The sequence below is a fragment of the Scyliorhinus canicula genome, chromosome 3 (genome assembly GCF_902713615.1).
Source record: "Scyliorhinus canicula chromosome 3, sScyCan1.1, whole genome shotgun sequence".
NCBI classification, from domain to species: domain Eukaryota; kingdom Metazoa; phylum Chordata; class Chondrichthyes; order Carcharhiniformes; family Scyliorhinidae; genus Scyliorhinus; species Scyliorhinus canicula.
The window spans coordinates 238,113,569-238,133,673 of record NC_052148.1 but is presented as its reverse complement, the minus strand read 5'-3'; the positions used below and the strand labels follow the sequence as shown (position 1 = coordinate 238,133,673).

General features: G+C 47.9%; 1 protein-coding gene across 5 annotated transcripts in view; it reads right to left on the bottom strand.

Annotated features, from left to right (window-relative positions):
* Positions 1–20,105, bottom strand: part of LOC119963381 (la-related protein 1B-like) — a 153,271-nt gene that overhangs the window by 8,262 nt on the left and 124,904 nt on the right. For 4 of the 5 annotated variants that reach the window (XM_038792423.1, XM_038792424.1, XM_038792426.1 and 1 more), the window contains 3 exons: positions 13,645–13,789; positions 8,948–9,057; positions 2,460–2,587 (listed from right to left, as the gene is read on the bottom strand). In XM_038792423.1, the coding sequence (XP_038648351.1) occupies positions 2,460–2,587; positions 8,948–9,057; positions 13,645–13,789 (383 nt within the window). The remainder of the gene's footprint in view (positions 1–2,459; positions 2,588–8,947; positions 9,058–13,644; positions 13,790–20,105) is intronic. The other variant, XR_005460087.1, reaches the window with a different exon arrangement.

Here is a 20,105-nt window from a genome sequence, read left to right as displayed (position 1 = left end):
TCCCTCATAACAACGACCTGGCTCTAAAGTGTTTACACATCCCTCTGAGACACACCAATCAACATGTCCCTCTCCTTTGTGAATACAGATACAAAATACTCATTAAGGACCTCACCTAATTCCTCTGGTTCTACACATAATTTCCCTCCTTTGTCCTGGAGTGGGCCAACTCTTTCTCTAACTACCCTCTTGTTTCTAATATACGTATAAAACGCCTTGGGATTCTCCTTAATCCTGTCTTCCAAGGACATTCATGACCCCCTTTTGCCCTCTTAACTCCCTGTTTGAGCTCTTTTCTACTTTCCTTGTATTCCTCAAGTGCTTTATCTGCTTCTTTTGCAAATTACTGTAAATCTGTGCCCTTTTGTTCACAATCTTTTTAAGAGTGGGAACAGTTTCTCCTTATCTATTCAGTCCCCCTCATGAGCCCCTTTCAGTGTTTTTCTCCTCTGGGTGCTACGGTTTCCTTCCACAGTCAAAAGATATGGCTAGGTGGATTGGCCATGCTAAATTGGTCCTTCGTGTCCAAAACTTTTAAGGGTTGGTGCAGACTCAATGGGCTGAAAGACCTCCTCCTGCACTGTCGTGATTCTATGATTTTAAACATCTCTTTATGAAATCTCCTGTGAGCCTTTTCTTCAAGGAGAAGAGTCCAAACCTTGCTAATCTACCCTCATAGCTAAGATATCTCATCTCTGGACCATTCTTATAAGCTCGTTCTCCACTCTCTTCAATGCGTTCACGTCCTTCCTATAATGTGGTGCCAACAACCGTACACAGTACTTCAGCTGAAATCTGACTAATATCTTGTACAAGTTCAATGTAACCTCATTGGTCTTGTACTCTATGCCCCTATTAATAAAGCCCAGGATAATGTATGCTTTATTAGCTGCTCTCCACCCATCCAGCTATCTTCAATGATATGCCCAGGTCCTCTGCTCTTATTTCTCCATGTTCCTCCTACCAAAATGCATCACCTCATACTTCTCCACATTGAACTTAATCTGCTACCAACTGCCCATTCCACTAACTTGTCTACGTCCTTTTGAAGTTCTACACTATCCTCCACACAGTTTACAAACTCACCCAATTTGATATCCATGCTGCTACTGTCCCTTTTATTGTATCAATGCAAGTCTTTGGAATGGGCCAGCATGATGTGAACTAAAAAACTGATCTCGGGCTTGGTGACCATTAAGGGAGGAGGTATCACTGAGATTGTGTGTACCTGTCCTATATTTATTGGTCTGACGTGTTTCAATAGGTGATTTGACACTGGGCAAGCTACCAGCCCCCAGTAAAATGGCATATTAACCAACGCTTGGGGACTGAGGGTAGTCCTGGGAGGTTGTAATGCTCAACAGGCAGCCACCTGCTTCAAATGCAAGAGAAAGATCACGGGAAGAGTTTCCTGACATTGACTGGAGGGCAGAATGCTGCCATCACAAGCTACTGCGATCAGCACACTCTGTGTCAAACGTCTTTTCGTCCTCTGGGATCACAACAGTCATAGAATTTACAATGCAGAAGGGGGCCACGGCCATTCGAGTCTGCACCGGCCCTTGGAAAGAGCACCTTACTTAAGCCCACGCCTCTGCCCTATCGCCGTAACCCCACCTCACCTTTTTGGACACCAAGGGCAATTTAGCATGGCCAATCCACCTAACCTGCACATCTTTGGACTGTGGGATGAAACCAGAGCACCTGGAGTAAACCCACTCAGACACAGGTAGAACGTGCAGACTCCACACAGAGTGACGCAACCCGAACCTGGGACCCTGGAGCGGTGAAACAATACTGATAACCACTGTGCTACTGTGCCGCCCTGGGTTGTAAAATCCTTCTGTCTAACTAATTAATGAATCATATCTAAACCATTGCTTCTCAACAAACCTAATAAGCTACCTAAAAATGAACTGGTTTGAACTTCAGGCCACCACATTGCTGGCATTGGCCCTCTAAGCCTTGGGAGAGCCAAGAGGGAGATTGAATCAGCAATCAGTTTAAATGGGAAAGTAGCAATCGACAACAGCAAGTGGCATTAAGGTGGAAACTAGGGGAACACTCGTGCCTGAACACAAGAACTAGGAGCAGGAGTAGGCCATCTGGCCCCTCGAGCCTGCTCCGCCAATCAATGAGATCATGGCTGATCTCTGGCTCCACATTAAGCTGTCCTTTTTAAAGACTTACCTATTTGGTGGTGGCTCCTTTTAAGATCTGCTGGTTTGGCTACACGCACATCGGCAACATTCAGGGCAAACCAATTTGGTAAAGTAGGTAATTGGTTTAACACTATTTGCACATGCAAAGGGTACAATGCCCGTTTCAGGTATGGATGTTAAGGCAACTTTTTAAATGATGAATAAATGAGCTAATTACAAATCCAGGTAAACTTCTTAAACAATTTCCAAGTAACTGAAGGAATCCTCTTCTGTTGTGAAAGTGCAAAATATACTCACATCAACTCTGAAGTCCTCAAGACGCTTAAACTTGCTAAGGGATTCTTGCAGTTTGGGATCAATTGGCACATTCCTGGTTTGAGTGTACTTGAGAAAAGCCCAGAACTTTTCCAAACCATAGAGTTGCCCTGAAATGAAGACACTTAAAGTCAGTACTTTAAATCTAAAATAACTCATTTTTTTAATACGTGACTTCTTGACAACAGTTTAGAATCTGAAGGTTGAATAATTCTATATATGGCATCAATGTATCTTCCATTCCAGCTGCCATGCACACATGCAATAATTTCTTCCAGTTGCGGCTATGCGGAGCTAAGCCACACATTCGGCAGCTCCTGCTATTTAGGGACTTTTGGGCCGTTTCGAGGGCCCCAAACGGAGCTGTTTCTACGCATCCCGGTGGGGGAAGGTACCTGGAAGAACTTGCCCCACACTATATGGTGCTCACCTGGAGTGGGAAGAAGAAAAAGGCTGCAGTAACTCCCCCAAAAAAACGGGGGAAGAAAAACAAAATGGCGGCCGGCACTCCTGCTATTTAGGGACTTTTGGGCCGTTTTGAGGGCCCCAAACGGCGCTGTTTCTACACATCCTAGTGGGGGAAGGTGCCTGGAAGAACTTGCCCCACATTATCTGGTGAAAAAGGCTGCAGTAACGCCCCCCAAAAAAAGGGTGAAAAAAAACAAAATGGCGGCCGGCGCTCCCGCTATTTAAGGGCTTTTGGGCCGTTTTGAGGGCCCCAAACAGTGCTGTTGCTACATATCCCGGTGGGGGAAGGTGCCTGGAAGAACTTGCCCCACACTATATGGTGAAAAAGGCTGCAGAAACGCCCCAAAAAAAACGTGGGAAGAAAAACAAAATGGCGGCCGGCGCAACACCCGAGGACTGGTGGAAGTGGGCGCAGGAGCAACAGGCCTCGCTCCTACGTTGTTTTGCTGAGCTGAAGGCTGAGCTGCTGGACTCCATGAATGCAACTGCGACCAAGCTGCTTGGGACCCAGGCGGCACAGGAGGAGTCTATTCGGGAGTTGCAGCGGCAGGCCGTTGAAAGGGAGGAGGAGGCCGTGGTCCTCGTTGGGAAAGTGGAGTTGCACGAGGCACTTCATAAAAAGTGGCAGGACCGCTTGGAGGAGCTGGACGTTCGCACGAGGCGAAAGAATCTGAGGATCCTGGGCCTGGCGGAGGGGCTGGAGGGGTCGGATCTCCCGGCGTATGTGACCACGTTGTTGAGCTCGTTGATGGGAGCAGGGTCCTTCCATTTGCCCCTGGAGCTCGAGGGAGCGCACAGAGTGATGGCCAGGAGGCCCAAGGCAGATGAGCCCCCGAGGGCGGTGCTGGTGCGGTTCCACCGATTCAGTGACCGGGAGTGTGTGCTGCGCTGGGCCAAGAAAGAGAGGAGCAGTAAATGGGAGAATTCGGTAGTGAGGATCTACCAGGACTGGAGTGCGGAAGTGGCTAAGCGGCGGGCCAGGTTCAACCGGACGAAGGCGGTGCTTCATGCTAAGCAGGTCAGGTTTGGAATGCTGCAGCCTGCGCGCCTGTGGGTGACATACAAGGACCGGCACCATTACTTCGAGTTCCCGGAGGAGGCGTGGGCCTTTGTACAGGCGGAGAAGCTGGACTTGAACTAGGGCCTGGGAACATACTTTGGCCGGCGTTGTTTCCGCTGTGGCTGTTTTGTTCCAACTGTTTCAACTTTTTCAACTTCGAAATGTGTGTTATGTATGCTGGTTTTCTTTTTGCTCTGTTTACGGGTGGGTTTGTCTGTTGGGTATGGTTGTGGGGTAGGTGGGGAGTGTTGGGGGTTTGTGTTCTATATGTTCTCTTCTGTACGGGGCTGGGGATTGAGGGGAAACTGGATTTTGGGGAACTGCGTCAGAAGGATGGGGTATGGCATTGTGAAAGCGCGGGCTTTCCTCTGGTTTCCCGCGCTGCGGGGCAGGGGGGTGGAGCTTGCGATGGGGGAAGGGCCTCTACGGGTCTTTTTTCCCGCGCTGCAATAATGCCAAGGAGGTGTGGCAAGAGGGGGATGACCCCAAGCCGGGAGGGGATAGGTTTTGGCGGGAGCTGCCGGGGTCAGCAGAAGTCAGCTGACTCACGGAAGTACCATGGAGGGTGCGTCGCGGCTAGGAGGGGTCCTAGCCTGGGGGGGGGGAGGGGGGTGGGGGGGGATACCGGGTTGCTGCTGGAACGACTAGGAAGGAGCCGATGAGGGCCGGGGGGGGAAGAGGAGAGGCGCTATCGCCATGGGGAACGGGTCGAGCGGGGTATGCTGGCCTGGGGCGAACATCTGCCAAGCTATGGCTAGTCGGCAGGGGAGGGGGGCGGGTTGCCCTCTGATCCGGCTGATTACCTGGAACGTGAGGGGGCTGAACGGGCCGGTTAAGAGAACCAGGGTGGTCTCCCATCTAAGGGGGTTGAAGGCGGACGTGGCTATGCTCCAGGAGACCCACCTGAAGGTGGCGGACCAGGTCCGTCTGAGGAAGGGGTGGGTGGGGCAGGTTTATCATTCAGGATTGGACGCAAAGAACCGGGGGGTGGCGATTCTAGTGGGGAAGAGGGTGGCGTTTGAGGCGGCTGAGGTGGTGTCGGACAAGGAGGGCAGATATATCATGGTGAGGGGTAGGCTGCAGGGAGAGAAGGTGGTGCTGGTGAACGTATATGCCCCGAATTGGGATGATGCTGGCTTCATGAGGCGCTTGTTGGGCCGCGTCCCGGACCTGGAGGCAGGGGGCCTGATCATGGGGGGAGATTTTAACACAGTGCTGGATCCCACACTGGACCGGTCCAGTTCAAGGACGGGTAGGAGACCGGCGGCGGCCAAAGTGCTGAGGGGATACATGGACCAGATGGGAGGGGTGGATCCCTGGAGGTTTGGGAGACCGAGAGCGCGGGAGTATTCCTTTTTCTCTCACGTCCATAGGGTTTATTCCCGGATAGACTTTTTTGTCCTGAGCAGGGGGTTGATCCCGAGGGTGCAGGATGCCGAGTATTCGGCCATAGCGATTTCGGACCATGCCCCGCACTGGATTGATCTGGAGATGGGGGAGGCGCGGGACCAGCGCCCGCTCTGGCGCCTGGATGTGGGGATGCTGGCGGAGGAGGAGGTGTGTAAGAGGGTTCGGAGAAGCATTGAGGGGTATCTGGTTACCAATGATACGGGGGAGGTCCAGGTGGGGATGGTCTGGGAGGCTCTGAAAGCAGTGATCCGGGGGGAGCTGATCTCCATCCGGGCCCACAGGGAAAGGAAGGAGAGGAAGGAGAGGGAGAGACTGGTGGGAGAGCTTCTGGAGGTGGACAGGAGATATGCGGAGGCCCGGAGGAAGGGTTGCTGGGAGAACGGCGCAGGTTGCAGGCCAATTTTGACTTGCTGACCACCAGAAAGGCGGAGACACAGTGGAGGAGGGCGCAGGGTGCGGTATATGAGTATGGAGAGAAGGCGAGCAGGATGTTGGCGCATCAGCTCCGTAGGCGAGATGCGGCTAGGGAAATTGGGGGAGTGAAGGATGGGGGTGGAAATGTAGTGCAGAAGGGGACAGAAGTAAACGGGGTCTTTAGGGACTTTTACGAGGGATTGTACCGGTCGGAACCTCCGAGGGGGAGAGAGGGGATGGAGAGCTTCATGAACAGGCTATGTTTCCCAAGGGTTCAAGAGAGGCTGGTTGAGGGGCTGGGGGCGCCGATAGAGTTGGAGGAGCTAGTCAGGGGGATCGGGCAAATGCAGTCAGGTAAGGCCCCGGGGCCGGACGGGTTCCCGGCAGAATTTTACAAAAAATATGCGGACCTGGTGGGTCCCCTGCTGGTGCGAACTTTCAATGAGGCGTGGGAGGGGGGGGCTTTGCCCCCGACGATGTCGCGGGCACTGATCTCTTTGATCCTAAAACGGGATAAGGACCCCTTGCAGTGCGGATCATATAGGCCTATTTCACTCCTTAACGTAGACGCTAAGTTGCTGGCGAAGATCCTGGCTACCAGGATAGAGGATTGTGTGCCAGAGGTAATTCATGAAGATCAGACAGGGTTTGTCAAGGGGCGGCAGCTCAACACGAATGTGCGGAGACTGCTCAATGTTATCATGATGCCGGCAGTGGAGGGGGAGGCGGAGATAGTGGTGGCGCTGGATGCAGAGAAGGCGTTTGATAGAGTTGAATGGGGGTACCTATGGGAGGTGCTGGAGAGGTTTGGATTTGGGGAGGGATTCATCAAATGGGTGAGGCTGCTTTACGCGGCGCCGATGGCGAGTGTAGTCACAAATGGAAGGAGATCGGAGTATTTTAGGCTTTATCGTGGGACCAGGCAGGGGTGTCCCCTGTCCCCCCTGCTCTTTGCACTGGCGATTGAACCGCTGGCCATGGCGTTGAGGGAGTCAGGGAAGTGGAGGGGTCTGGTGCGGGGGGAGGAGGAGCACCGGGTATCGCTGTATGCAGACGACCTGCTGTTATATGTGGCGGACCCAGAGGGGGGAATGCCGGGGGTGATGGAACTGTTAGCGGAATTTGGGGGCTTCTCGGGCTATAAGCTGAACTTAGGAAAGAGCGAGGTATTTGTAGTGCACCCGGGAGATCAGGAGGAGGGAATTGGGAGGCTCCCCTTCAGGAGGGCAGTGAAGAGTTTCAGGTACCTGGGGGTGCAGGTGGCCAGGAGTTGGGGGGCTCTTCATAAGCTTAACTTCACCAGACTAGTGGAACAGATGGAGGAGGAATTTAAAAGGTGGGACATGGTGCCGCTATCGCTGGCGGGCAGAGTGCAATCCGTCAAAATGACGGTTCTCCCGAGGTTCTTGTTCCTCTTCCAGTGCTTGCCCATCTTTATCCCTAGGGCCTTTTTTAAAAGAGTGACCAGCAGCATCATGGGATTTGTTTGGGCGCATGGCACCCCAAGGGTGAAGAGGGTCTTCTTGGAGCGGAGTAGGGATGGGGGGGGGCTGGCGTTGCCCAACCTCTCGGGGTATTACTGGGCGGCCAACGTGTCGATGGTGCGTAAGTGGGTGATGGAGGGGGAGGGGGCAGCATGGAAACGGATGGAGAGAGCGTCCTGTGGGGATACAAGCCTGGGGGCCCTGGTAACGGCGCCGTGGCCGCTCCCTCCCACGAGGTATACCACGAGTCCGGTGGTGGCGGCTACCCTCAAGATTTGGGGGCAGTGGAGGCGACATAGGGGAGAAGTGGGGGGCTCGATGGAGGCTCCGTTAAGGGGGAACCATAGGTTCGTCCCGGGGAACATGGATGGGGGATTTCGGGGATGGTATAGACAGCTGAAGGACCTGTTTATCGACGGAAGGTTTGCGAGCCTGGGGGAGTTGGAAGAGAAATTTGGGCTCCCGCCGGGAAACATGTTTAGATATCTGCAGGTAAAGGCATTTGCTAGACGGCAGGTGGAGGGATTCCCTGCGCTCCCCGCGAAGGGGGTGAGTGACAGGGTGCTCTCGGGGGTCTGGGTCGGGGAGGGGAAGATATCCGATATCTACAAGCTTATGCAGGAGAAGGAAGAGGCGTCAGTAGAGGAGCTGAAAACGAAGTGGGAGGGGGAACTGGGGGAACAGATCGAAGACGGGACATGGGCTGATGCCCTGGAGAGGGTAAATTCTTCCTCCTCGTGTGCGCGGCTTAGCCTCATCCAATTCAAGGTGCTGCATAGGGCCCACATGACTGGGACGAGGATGAATAGGTTCTTTGGGGGTGAAGATAGGTGTGCCAGGTGCTCGGGGAGTCCAGCGAACCATGCCCATATGTTCTGGGCATGCCCGGCATTGGAGGAGTTCTGGAAGGGGGTGGCGAGGACGGTGTCAAGGGTGGTGGGATCCAGGGTCAAGCCAGGATGGGGACTCGCGATCTTTGGGGTTGGGGTAGAGCCGGGAGTGCAGGAGGCGAAAGAGGCCGGTGTGCTGGCCTTTGCGTCCCTAGTAGCCCGGCGAAGGATTTTGCTACAGTGGAAGGACGCGAGGCCCCCAAGCGTGGAGACCTGGATCAATGACATGGCGGGCTTTATTAAGCTTGAGAAGGTTAAATTCGCCCTGAGAGGATCGGTGCAAGGGTTCTTTAAACGGTGGCAACCTTTCCTCGACTTTCTGGCTCAACGATAGGGTACTGGGACAGTAGCAGCAGCAACCCGGGGGGGGGGGGGTGGGTTGGGGGGGGGGGGGGGCGTTGATTATGTTAGCTTATTTTATTTAAATTTGATTTATCTAATTTTAATTTATGGTTAAGTTCTCTTGTTTTGGGGGGGGGGGGGGTGGGGGAATGTGATACATGTGATGTTACGGTATGGGGGGAATTGTGGGTGTTATGGGGCTGTTAGTTGCATATTACTGCTTTTTGCTATACTTTTTGTTATATTTTCTGCAAAAAATTCCAATAAAAAAATTAAAAAAAAAAACACATGCAATAATTTCTAAAAGTAATAATTCTTCCCTGTGTTGTAATTACAGACCCTTAATCTCATACAGAATGCTATACAATTAGCTGGTATTTAGTGCTTTGGAATGAAGATTACCTGCTTCATAGTCTTTTACGGTTTCCTCTTGGAAGTCCTTGAATATGTCATGACGAAATCGTCTCTCTAATCCATAACTGTAAAACCTAAAAAGGCACTCCAACCCATATCTGTAAACAAACACAACGTGGAAAAATTAAGGAAAAAAAGTCAAATATTCTAAACGCAATGCAAATGGAAAGAAAACGTTAGAATTTAAACAGTAAAGCTGTATAACTGTCTCTACATTCATTCTGGTAGTAACTGTTTAGTGTCAGACTTGTATGAACCACATATGCAACTACACACAATACAATTAAGTTTAACATGCACTTGGTCTAGTGAAATAAATAAAAGTTGTGGGGACAGAGTAAAAGAAAATAGGACAAAACAAATTACTCAGCGCTACCACAATTTCCTGACAGTAATGTTGCCACCTTCAACTCTGAACTGTAAGCTGGAAAGCTCCAAATGTACAATTAGCAGAGATTTGCTACCTGAAACAAATATTTTTTCTGGTGTGATTCAGTAAGCCAGCAGTTAGTAACCTCGACATTTATTTTGCAAAATGAGAGTCAGTTGTAAATGCATGCAACTTGCTTTGATTCTTCAACCGTAATGATTTCTCAATACCTATTCAGATTTTACCCAGATGCTTTAGTATCACTCTCTTGAATTACACCGAAGGAAAAGATAATACATGTTTCTCTATAAATCCCTGCAGTGCAGAAGGTGGTCATATGGCCCATTAAGTCCACACTGACCCTCTGAAAGTACACCCCACCTATGCACACTCCCCTCCCCGATCTCTGCAACCCCACACATTGGTCATTATCAATCCACCTAACCTACATACACCGTTGGACTGTGGGAGGAAACCTGAGCACCTGGAGGGCACCCACGCAGTCAAGGGGAGAATGTGCAAACTCCACACAGACAAGTCACCCAAGGTCAGATTCTAACTCGGGTCCCTGGCGCTGTGAGGCAGCAGTGACAACCACTGTACCACCATGCATTCTTAATAAATTTTCTATATAGACTTCAAAATCACATGGCCTGGTGAATCATCATTTTCCAGCAAGACAGGCAGACCTCAGATGTGCCAAAGCACGTTATAGACAATGGAAATACAGGTACGTTTGAAATGTAGACACTCTACAGCAGCCAATTTGCACATAACAAGATTAAATAAACAATATGATAATTCTTTGAAAGGTCAACGTTGACAGGTAATGCCATCATTCCATCGGAGGGATATCTAGGTCAGTGGCAGTTAGGTAATATTTCAGTTTGTCTTCCATTATTTGTTCAGAGCAGCAGTAAAACACAAGAAACCAGCACAAACACAACAATTCTTAGCAAAACTGGAAACGTAAGCTATTTGGTGTAAAAGCAGCAAAATTTCCAAGATACACCATAGAAAAAAACAGATCTAGTAAGCCAGGAAAGAGCCTTGCATATGGAGGTTCAACCTTTCAAGGAGATTACCGCTTTCCCTTTGACAAGATGGTTAGCAATTAATTCCCCCAGTTAAGATCACATGAAAACAGCAGCATACCAGAAAAGTAAAAAAAAAAGGGGTGTTAATGGGCGTGGTTCAGAGGACCCATACCTTCAATGCTTGAAGAACGGAGCCAAAATGGTCCATCCTCACCTCAAAAGAGCACGGTTCAGTTGTACGGCTCTCACACTAGTGAGGCAGTTTGTTCAATTATTTGAGAATGCAATGTAGGGAAATGGGTGAGAGCAGAGGTGTGGAAATGGGTCAGGCATGGTCGAAGGCCCTGTCAACCATGGTGAGGGGGAAACCTTGATGGAGGAAAAAGGAAGCCATAGAGGCGCTGGTGTGAATGGTCGATTGCATTGTCAGAACAGAAGCAACGGGAAGGAGAAATTGGAAGCAAGGCGTGAGAAAGTGGTAGCTGTGGGAGTCAATGTGCTTATAATGAACATTTGTTCATAGCTTGATTGCTATAAATGGAGATACGAAAGTCAAAGAAGGGAAAATTCAGAGATGGATCATGTAAAGAAAACAAATTGAAAGCAAAGCTGAAGAAGAGCTGCAAAAGCAAGAACTGGCACATTCTGGACAAAAGGACAGACATAGCTTGGATATTTACAGACACCTTCAGTTCGCAGTAAGTGAGGCAAGTTAAAAAGAGAAATTGTCCAATGTTAGAGTATGTTGTTAGGTTTAGGATAGTGGTAATCGATAGATTCAAACTGATAGGGCCTCCCATTTAAGAAAGAAGCAGGGAGCCCTCAAACTGCCCTGGTAGGGGAGGGAGGTGCAGGAAGATTGGACATCCATGGTGAAGAAAGAATCCAGGAAATCGGAAACTACTAAAGTTATGGAAGGCAACAGAAGAAGACGGCGGCTAGCCCAGGGTGTCATAACACCGTAACTTTAATTGGTTCCACCAAATGTTTCTAAAACTGTCACAAAAGCATTCTGCAAATTCATGTTAGACCACCTTTACCAATTCAATTGGTCCAGTCTGGTAAGATACTTAAAGACCCTACAATTATTACACTGCCTTGAACAAGCTTCAATTATTTCTAACTTAATAAATGCTCTGTCCAACAGGGGGCCCACAAAATATTCTCACAAATGGTTCCTGAACCTTGTTTTTCCTAATCTCCACCTATATTGATTCTACTTCTTGTTCTTCTGAGCCAAGATCCTTTTCACTAAATGTCCTTATGTCATACTTTACTCAGGGCTCCTCCCCTTCCTTCACCCGTCTTTTCAAAATGTTGCATTTCCTGCAATGTTTACTCACCAACATTGGACACCTTGTAACCAAACGTCATCTCCTTAGATCTGAAAATCTTCCTTCACCCGAATCCCCCACCTCTTTTAGTTTAGTTCAAAGTCTATCTACATCCCGTACACGGATCTCAAAACAGGTTTATGTGGTGCTCATCCCAACAGAAAACCTCTTTTCCACAGTATTGATGCCAGTACCCCATTGACTAAACTTCCTTCCCACACTAATCTTTAAGGCATTAGGCGGCCGGTTTAGCTCAGTTGGTTGGACAGCTGGTTTGCGATACAGAGGGTCACAACAGCGCAAGTCCAAATTCCGTACTGGCTGAGATTATTCATGAAAGCCCGCCTTCTCTTTTAAAAAAAAATAAAATAAATTTAGAGTACCCAATTCTTTTTTCCCCAATTAAGTGGCAATTTAGCTTGGCCAATCCACCTACCCTGCACATCTCTTTGGGTTGTGGGGGTGAGACCCATGCAGACAGGGGGAGAATGTGCAAACTCCACACGGACAGTGATCTGGGGCCAGGATTGAACTCAGGTCCTCGGCACCTTGAGAGAAGGCCCTGCCTTCTCAACCTTGCCCCTCACACTGGTTTGGTGATCCTCAGGTTAATCACCAACAGTTAGCTCTCCCCCTCAAAGGGGGAAGCAATCTATGGTCAACTTGGACTCTTCTGACTTTACTTATTTTAACCATGTTTAAATTCTCTCATCTTCTTGATCCTATGCCAAGTGATGCATAACTCAGGTGATCCAGAGATTAGTACCTTTTGAGGTTCTGCTTTTAATTTGGATTCTAACTTCTCAAACTCTCGTAGATCATTCATAGTTCTTACATGAACCAGAACTGGATTAGCTCCTTACACCAAGTTCTTCCACAGTCATGAAGACATGTCTCTAACCTGGATACCAAGCAAGCAACACAAGCTTCTGAACTCCCAACCTCAGCAGCACAGTCCACTGACTATACTGTCTCCTATCACTATTGCATTCCTTTTCACACTCTCCACATTAGTGGCTTTTGGCAGCATGGTGCTTTGATCAGTTACCTTGCAGTTCTTGTCTTCATCCACAGAAGTGATGAGTACCTTGTATCTGCTTGTTAAAGTCAAAGCCAAGGCTCACTAAACCTGACTAGCCATCCCGCTCACTGATGAACTCTAAAGGACTGTCTCCTGGAACAAGTGTTCAAGTAATTCTCATGTCCGCAGCTTGTACTCCAGCTCTCTGTCAAAGTTTTCACAGCACACCACCTCTTCTATTCATTTATGGGATATGGGTATCGCTGGCTGGGCCAACGTTTATTGCCCACTCCTAATTGCTTGGATGGCTTGCTAGGCTATTTCAGAGGACATTGCTATGGATCTGGAATAACATTTAGGTGATGTCCTTAAAAGGACATCAATGAACCAGATGGGTTTTTACAACAATAGACCAATTGTTTCATGGTCAACATTTGGCAACTTTTAATTCCAGATTTCTATTGAATTCCCATGATGGGATTTGAACCCTGGTCTCCAGACCATTGTCCTGGGTCTCCTGAATTACTAATCCAGTGACAATACCACAATGCCACTGCTTTCTCTGATGTCTGTGTCTCGTTATTTATTTGTTAACAGTTACTAATTTACTAAAGAATGAAGCATCATTCAGATACCAATTTCTTCAGACATACATCCTCTCCCCACTTCATATTCCTCCTTAAAAAGGTCATTTTGAGCAGGCTTCTGGCTAACTATTCTAATAGCATATTACAATGTCACATTCTGTTTTATGAAGCCCCAATGATATGCCTTGGAATGTTTCATTACATTGTGTCATAGAAATGCATGTTTTTGTTATGAGGACCAAAATCTTTCATTTGATCAGTATCAGCAATTACAGATTCTTGTTCTATCTGTTATTTTTTCACCTTGAACTATTAAGTTGTTACTGATTATTATACCTGTAATTGTCTTTTGCATCCTCAAGAGACAGTTGTTTAAATTCTTCATACATCTTCCTGTTGAAGTGATCTCTGAGGAAGAAGGACCAAAACCGGAACAGTGTGTTCATTTCCTGGGATTGCCCAATTCCTAACCTCTTCCTCTCTGAAAAGTGAAGATTATGCAATGAAATCTGTTGCATTCCAAATATCCTTTTAAAGTGAGATTGAAAGAGCCTGGAAAACATGTTAGAACCAGAACTGTCATGATTCAAACAGTGCAGATTTTCTTGGTAATATGAATTTTTCCAATGAAAGGGCAATTTAGCATGGCCAATCCACCTACCCTACACATCTTTGGGTTGTGGGGGCACAGACACATGCAGACACAGGGAGAATGTGCAAACTCCACACGGACAGCGATCCGGGCCCGGGATCGAACCTGGGTCCTTGGCGCCTTGAGGCAGCAGTACTCACCACTTTTCCACCGGGTAATCTGATTTTAAATGGAGTAAAGTACAGTACAAATTTAAATTGGCTCATATAAGGCAGTTTTGAGATTTAAGATTATAGCCAGTAAACAAAACGGGTTACAGTCATCTACATTTCTAGGTTTCTCAACTGCTTTATCTTCTTTGACATTGCCTGTATTCAGTAGTTAAATTGCATAAGCTGGTAATGATATTGATCATCATTACTACAAATCTGACCCATCCGTGAATATTTTGCACAAATGTATTAAGAACATGACTAGGTCATCGGCTCTGCCATTCAACAAGGCCAGAGCTGAATTAATTGTAATCTCAACCCACATTCCAACCTTCCACCTTTCACCACTTTGCTCAAGAATCCCCTTACCACTGCCTTAAAAAACCTCAAGACACTTTTGAGGAAGAGAATACAAAGACTCATGACAGAAAATAGTTTCGCTCATCTGCCTTGAATTGGTGATTCCTCAATCTAGATTTTCCCACAAGAGGTAACATCCTTCCCACAACTACTCTTCAATCAAGTCTTCTTACTCTTCCAAACACCAGCAGAGACAAGCCTAACTAATCCATCCATTTCTTACAAGACAACTCTCCCATTCCAAGTATTAGTCAAGCCCTTTTAAAAAAAAATAATTTCACAGGATCTGGGCGTTGCTGGTTAGGGCAGCATTCATTGCCCATCCCTAGTTGCCCACCAGAAGGTGTTGGTGAGTTACCTTCTTGAACTGCTGCAGTGCCGAAGGCACAGGTACACCCACAATGCAAGTTCCAGGACTTTGCCCCAGCGACAGTGAAGGAAAGGTGCTATATTTTCAAGTCGGGGTCATGTGCGATTTGGAGGAGAGCTTCCAGACATTGGGGTGCCCAGGTATCTGCTTCCCTGTCCTTCTAAGCAGCATTGGTTGTGGGTTTGGAAGGAGCCGCCCAAGGAGCCTTGGTGAGTTCCTGCAGGGCATCGGGCAGATGGTACACATGGCTGCCACTGTTTGTTGGTGGTGGAGGGATTGAATGTTTGTGGGAGGAGGAGCAATCAAACTGGCTGCTTTGTCCTGGATGGTGTTGAGCTTCTGGAGTGTTGTTGGAGCTGCACTCATCCAGGCAAGGGGAGAGTAATCCAGTAATTCCAGACTTGTACCTTGAAGATGGTGGACAAGCTTTTTGGGGGGGGGGGGGGGGGGGGGGGGGTTTTACTCGCTGTAGGATTACTAGCCTTTGACCTACTCGGTTAGCCACAGTATTAATATGGCTAGTCCAGTTCGGTTTCTGATCAAAGGTAACCCCCCGGATGTTGATTGTGGGGGTTTCAGCTATGGCAATGCCACTGAATGTCAAGGGGCGATGGTTAGATCCTCTCTTGTAGGGGTTGGTCACTGCCTGACACTTGTGTGGCGCGAATGTTACTTGCCACTTGTCAACCCAAGACTGGTATTGGACATATGCAGACGACTTTTAGAAAGGACACACTCCCCACTGGATGGAACAAGGGAGAAATAGGACGAAGAATTAGGGACGGAAGTAGAGTGGGGACTCTGGAGCGAAGTACTGAACTGGGCCAACTCCACCTCCTCATGTACAAGGCTTAGCCTCAAGCAGCTTAAAGTGATGCACAGAGGACACCTGACAAGAACCCTAATCAGCAGGTTCTTCCTGGAGGTAGAGGACAAATGTGAACGGTGCCAGGGAGGCCATGCCAACCATGCCTTTGTGTTCTGGGCCTGCCCCAGACTTGGTGAGTTTTGGACAGCCTTCTTTGAGGTGATGCCCAAGTTTGTGGTGGTGAGGGTGGAGTAGTGCCCGAGAGTGGCAGTATTCGGGGTTATTGGGCCGGCAGAACTTAATATGGGGGAAAGAGGACCAACGCCCTTGCCTTTGATTCTCTTATCACACGTCGGTGAATCCTGTTTGGCTGATGACCAGCAGCACCACCAATAGCTGCAGACTGGCTGGCAAACCGATCAGTATTTCTCCCTTTGGAGAAGATCGAATACACCATCAGAGGGTTGGAAGGCTTCCACAAAGCATTTGTCTCCCAGGATATTGATAGTGGGGGATTCAGTGATGGTTTGATTCTCTCTTGTTGGAGATGGTCATTGCCTGGTGTGAATGTTGAGTAGAGTACCCAATTTTAAAATTTTTTAAAAATACAATTAAGGGGCAATTTAGCATGGCCAATCCGCCTAACCTACATATCTTTGGATTGTGGGGGTGAAACCCACGCAGACACGGGGAGAATGTGCAAACTCCAGGTGTGAATGTTACTTGCCACTTGTCATCCCAAGTCTGGATACTGTGCAGGTCTTTCTGCATTTGGACATGGACTGCTTCATTATCAGAGTTGTCGTGAATGGTGAACATTGCACAGTGATCTGCGAACATCCCCACTTCTGACCTCATAATGGAAGGGAGGTAATTGATGAAGCAGCTGTAGATTGTCTCATATTCAGTCACAAGCTGCCTTGCTGTCAAGTGCACTCTCATCTCTGGCATTCAGCTCTTTTGTCCATGTTTCAACCAAGGCTATAATGTGGTCAGGAGCTGCGTAACCCTTGTGAAACCCGAGCTGAACATCCGGAAGCTGGTTATTGCCAAGTAAGTACCGCTTGATAGCACTGTTTTCCACCATTTCCATCACTTTAGAATTCTTCCATCACTTTGTTGATGACCATAAAACATAGGAGCAGAATTAGGCCATTCAGCCCATGGAGTCTGCTCTGCCATTCAATCATGGCTGATAGGTTTCTCATCCCCATTCTCCTGCCTTCTTCCCATAACCCCTTATCCTCTTATTAATCAAGAACCCATCTATCTCTGTCTTAAAGACAGTGATTTGGTCTCCACAGCGTCCTGCGGCAATCAGTCCTACAGATTCACCACCCTCCAGCTGAAGAAATTCCTCCGCATCTTAGTTCTAAAGGTTCGTCCCTTCAATCTGAGGCTGTGTCTCCAGGTTCTAGTTTTCCCTACTAGTGAAAACATCCTCTCCATCTTTAATCTCGGCCTCTCAGTATCCTAGGCCGCTCAGTAACCTGCAAGTTTCAATAAAAGCCCCCTCATCCTTATAAACTCAAACATGGAGAGTAGACTTATAGGGCAGTAATTGGCTGGGTTGGATTTGTCCTGTTTCTGGTGAACAGGACACACCTGGACAATTTTCCATATTGCCAGGTAGATGCTAGTATTGTAGCTGTACTGGAACAGCTTGCGCCTAGGGATGTGGCATGTTTTGGAGCACAAATCTTCAATACTATTGCTGGAATATTGTCATGGCTCATCGCTTTTGCAGTATCCAGTGTCTTCAGCAATTTATTGATAACATGTGGATAGAATAGTATTGGCTGAAGACTGACATGTGATGTTGGGGACCTCTGGAGGTGACAGACATAGATTATCCACTTGGCACTTCTGGCTGAAGATTGGTGCGAATGCTTCAGCCTCGTCTTTTGCAGATATCCGAGGCTCCACCATCATTGAGGATGAGATATTTGTGGAGCTTCCTTCTCCAGAGAGTTGTTAAATTGTCCACCACCATTCTACATGTGGCAGGACTGCAGACCTTAGATCTGATGCATTTGTTGTGGAATCACTTAGCTCAGTCTATTACTTGTTACTTATGCTGTTTGGCACACAAGTAGTCCTGTGTTGTAGCTTCACCAAGTGAACACCTCATTTTTGGTATACTTGGGCGTCCTGCACTTTTCATTGAACCAGGGATCATCCCCTGGCTTCATGATAATGATAAAATGGGAGATATGCCAGGCCTTGATGTTACAGGTTAAGGTAGAGTACAATTCTGCTGCTACTGATGACCCACAGTGCCTCATGGATGCCCAGTCTTGAGTTGTTAGATCTGTTCAAAGTCTATCCCATTTAACATGGTGGTGGTGCCACAGAATACGATGGAGGGTATCCTCAATGTGAAGGTGGGACTTTGTCTTCACAAAGACTGCGGTGAGGGCATCACGGTGGCGCATTGGGTTAGCCCTGTTGCCTCACGGCGCCAAGGTCCCAGGTTCAATCCCAGCTCTGGGTCACTGTCCGTGTGGAGTTTGCGCATTCTCCCAGTGTTTGCGTCGGTTTCGCCCCCACAACCCAAAAGATGTGCAGGGTAGGTGGATTGAACACGCGAAATTGCCACTTAATTGGAAATCATTAATTGGTACACTTTAAAAAGACAAAATAAAAGACTGCCGTGGTCACTTCTACATGGACAGATGCATCTGCAGCAGACAGATTGATGAGGATGAGGTCAAGTATGTTTTTCCCTCTTGTTGGTCCCCTCACCACCTGCTGCAGCCCCAATCTAGCAGCCATGTCCTTTAGGATCTGGCCAGCTCGGCGGCATCAGTCTGTGGTGGTTACTGAGCCATTCTTGATGATGGACATCAAAGTCTCCCACCCAGAGTACATTCTGCATCCTTGCCACCCGTAGCACTTCCTCCAAGTGGTGTTCAATATGGAGGAGTATTGATTCATCAGCTGATGGTGGAAGGTACATGGTAATCAACAGCAGGTTTCCTTGCTCATGTTGAACTTGAAGCCATTAGACTGCATGGGATCCAGAGTTGGGCAGCACGGTAGAATAGTGTTAGCCTGTGTTTGCGTGGGTTCCTCCAGTTTCCTCCCACAAGTCCAGAAAGACGTGATGTTAGGTAATTTGGACATTCTGAATTCTCCCTCAGGTCTCTGTGTACCTGAACAGGCACCGGAATGTGGCGATTAGGGGCTTTTCACATAACTTCATTGCAGTGTTAATGTAAGCCTACTTGTGGCAATAAAGATGCTTATTATTATTAGTTGCTGTTGAGGACTCCCAGGCCAACTCCCTCTCGACTGTATACTGTGCCGCAACCTCTGCTAGTCTGGACATACCCAGGAATGGTGTTAGTGGTGTCTGGGACATCATTCTCACAGAACCATACCTTATAAAAAATGTCAGCCGGTCTCTTGACTAGTCTGAGAGACAGCTCTGCGTACTTTGGCACAAGCCCTAGATGTTAGGGGACTTTGCAGGGTTGACAGGGCTGGGTGTGCTGCTGTTGTTTGTCATGCCTAGGTCAATGTCGAGTGATCTGTCCGGTTTCATTCCTTTTCGTGTTTTTGCAGCGGTTGAATACAATGGAGTGGCAATTTCAGAGGGAATTTAAGTGTCAAGCAGGTAAGGATGGCAGAATTCCTTTCCTAAAGGACATTAGTGAACCAGATTTTTTTTTCAACAATCGGTAATGGTTTCATGGCCATCATTAGATTTAATTCCAGATATTTTCTTTTTAAAAATAAATTTAGAGCACCCAATTTTTTTTCACCCCGCCCAATTAAGGGTCAATTTAGCATGGTCAATCCACCTAACGTTCACATCTTTGGGTTGTGGGTGAGAGACTGATGCAGAACACGGGGAGAATGTGCAAACTCCACACAGACAGTGACACAGGGTGGGAAAATCAAACCTGGGTCCTGAAGAAGCATTGTGCCACCTGAATTCCAGATATTTTATTGAGTTTATATTCCACCACCTGCAGTGCCATCGCCCCCCAAATTCTTCCAGCGTGTTTACATTCTTTCTTAAAAAAGATCAATATTGTACGCAGTATTCCAGATGTGATTTGCATCAATACCCTGTAGAACAAGAGGATAACATCCCTACTTTTGTATTCAATTCCCCTCGCAATAAACAATCATTGTCTGTACTTGCATACCAACCTTTTGTGATCCATGCACTCAGACACCCAGATCCCCAGGCATCTGAGCTCTGCAATCTCTCACTATTTGGATAGTATGCTTCTTTAAATTCTTCCTGCCAAAATGGACAATTTCACATTTTCTCATATTAAACTCCATTTATCAGATCTTTGCCCACTCACTTAACATATCTATATCTCTTGGGCAGCACAGTGGCGCAGTGGGTTAGCCCTGTTGCCTCACGGTGCCGAGGTCCCAGGTTCGATCCCGGCTCTGGGTCACTGGCCGTGTGGAGTTTGCACATTCTCCCCGTGT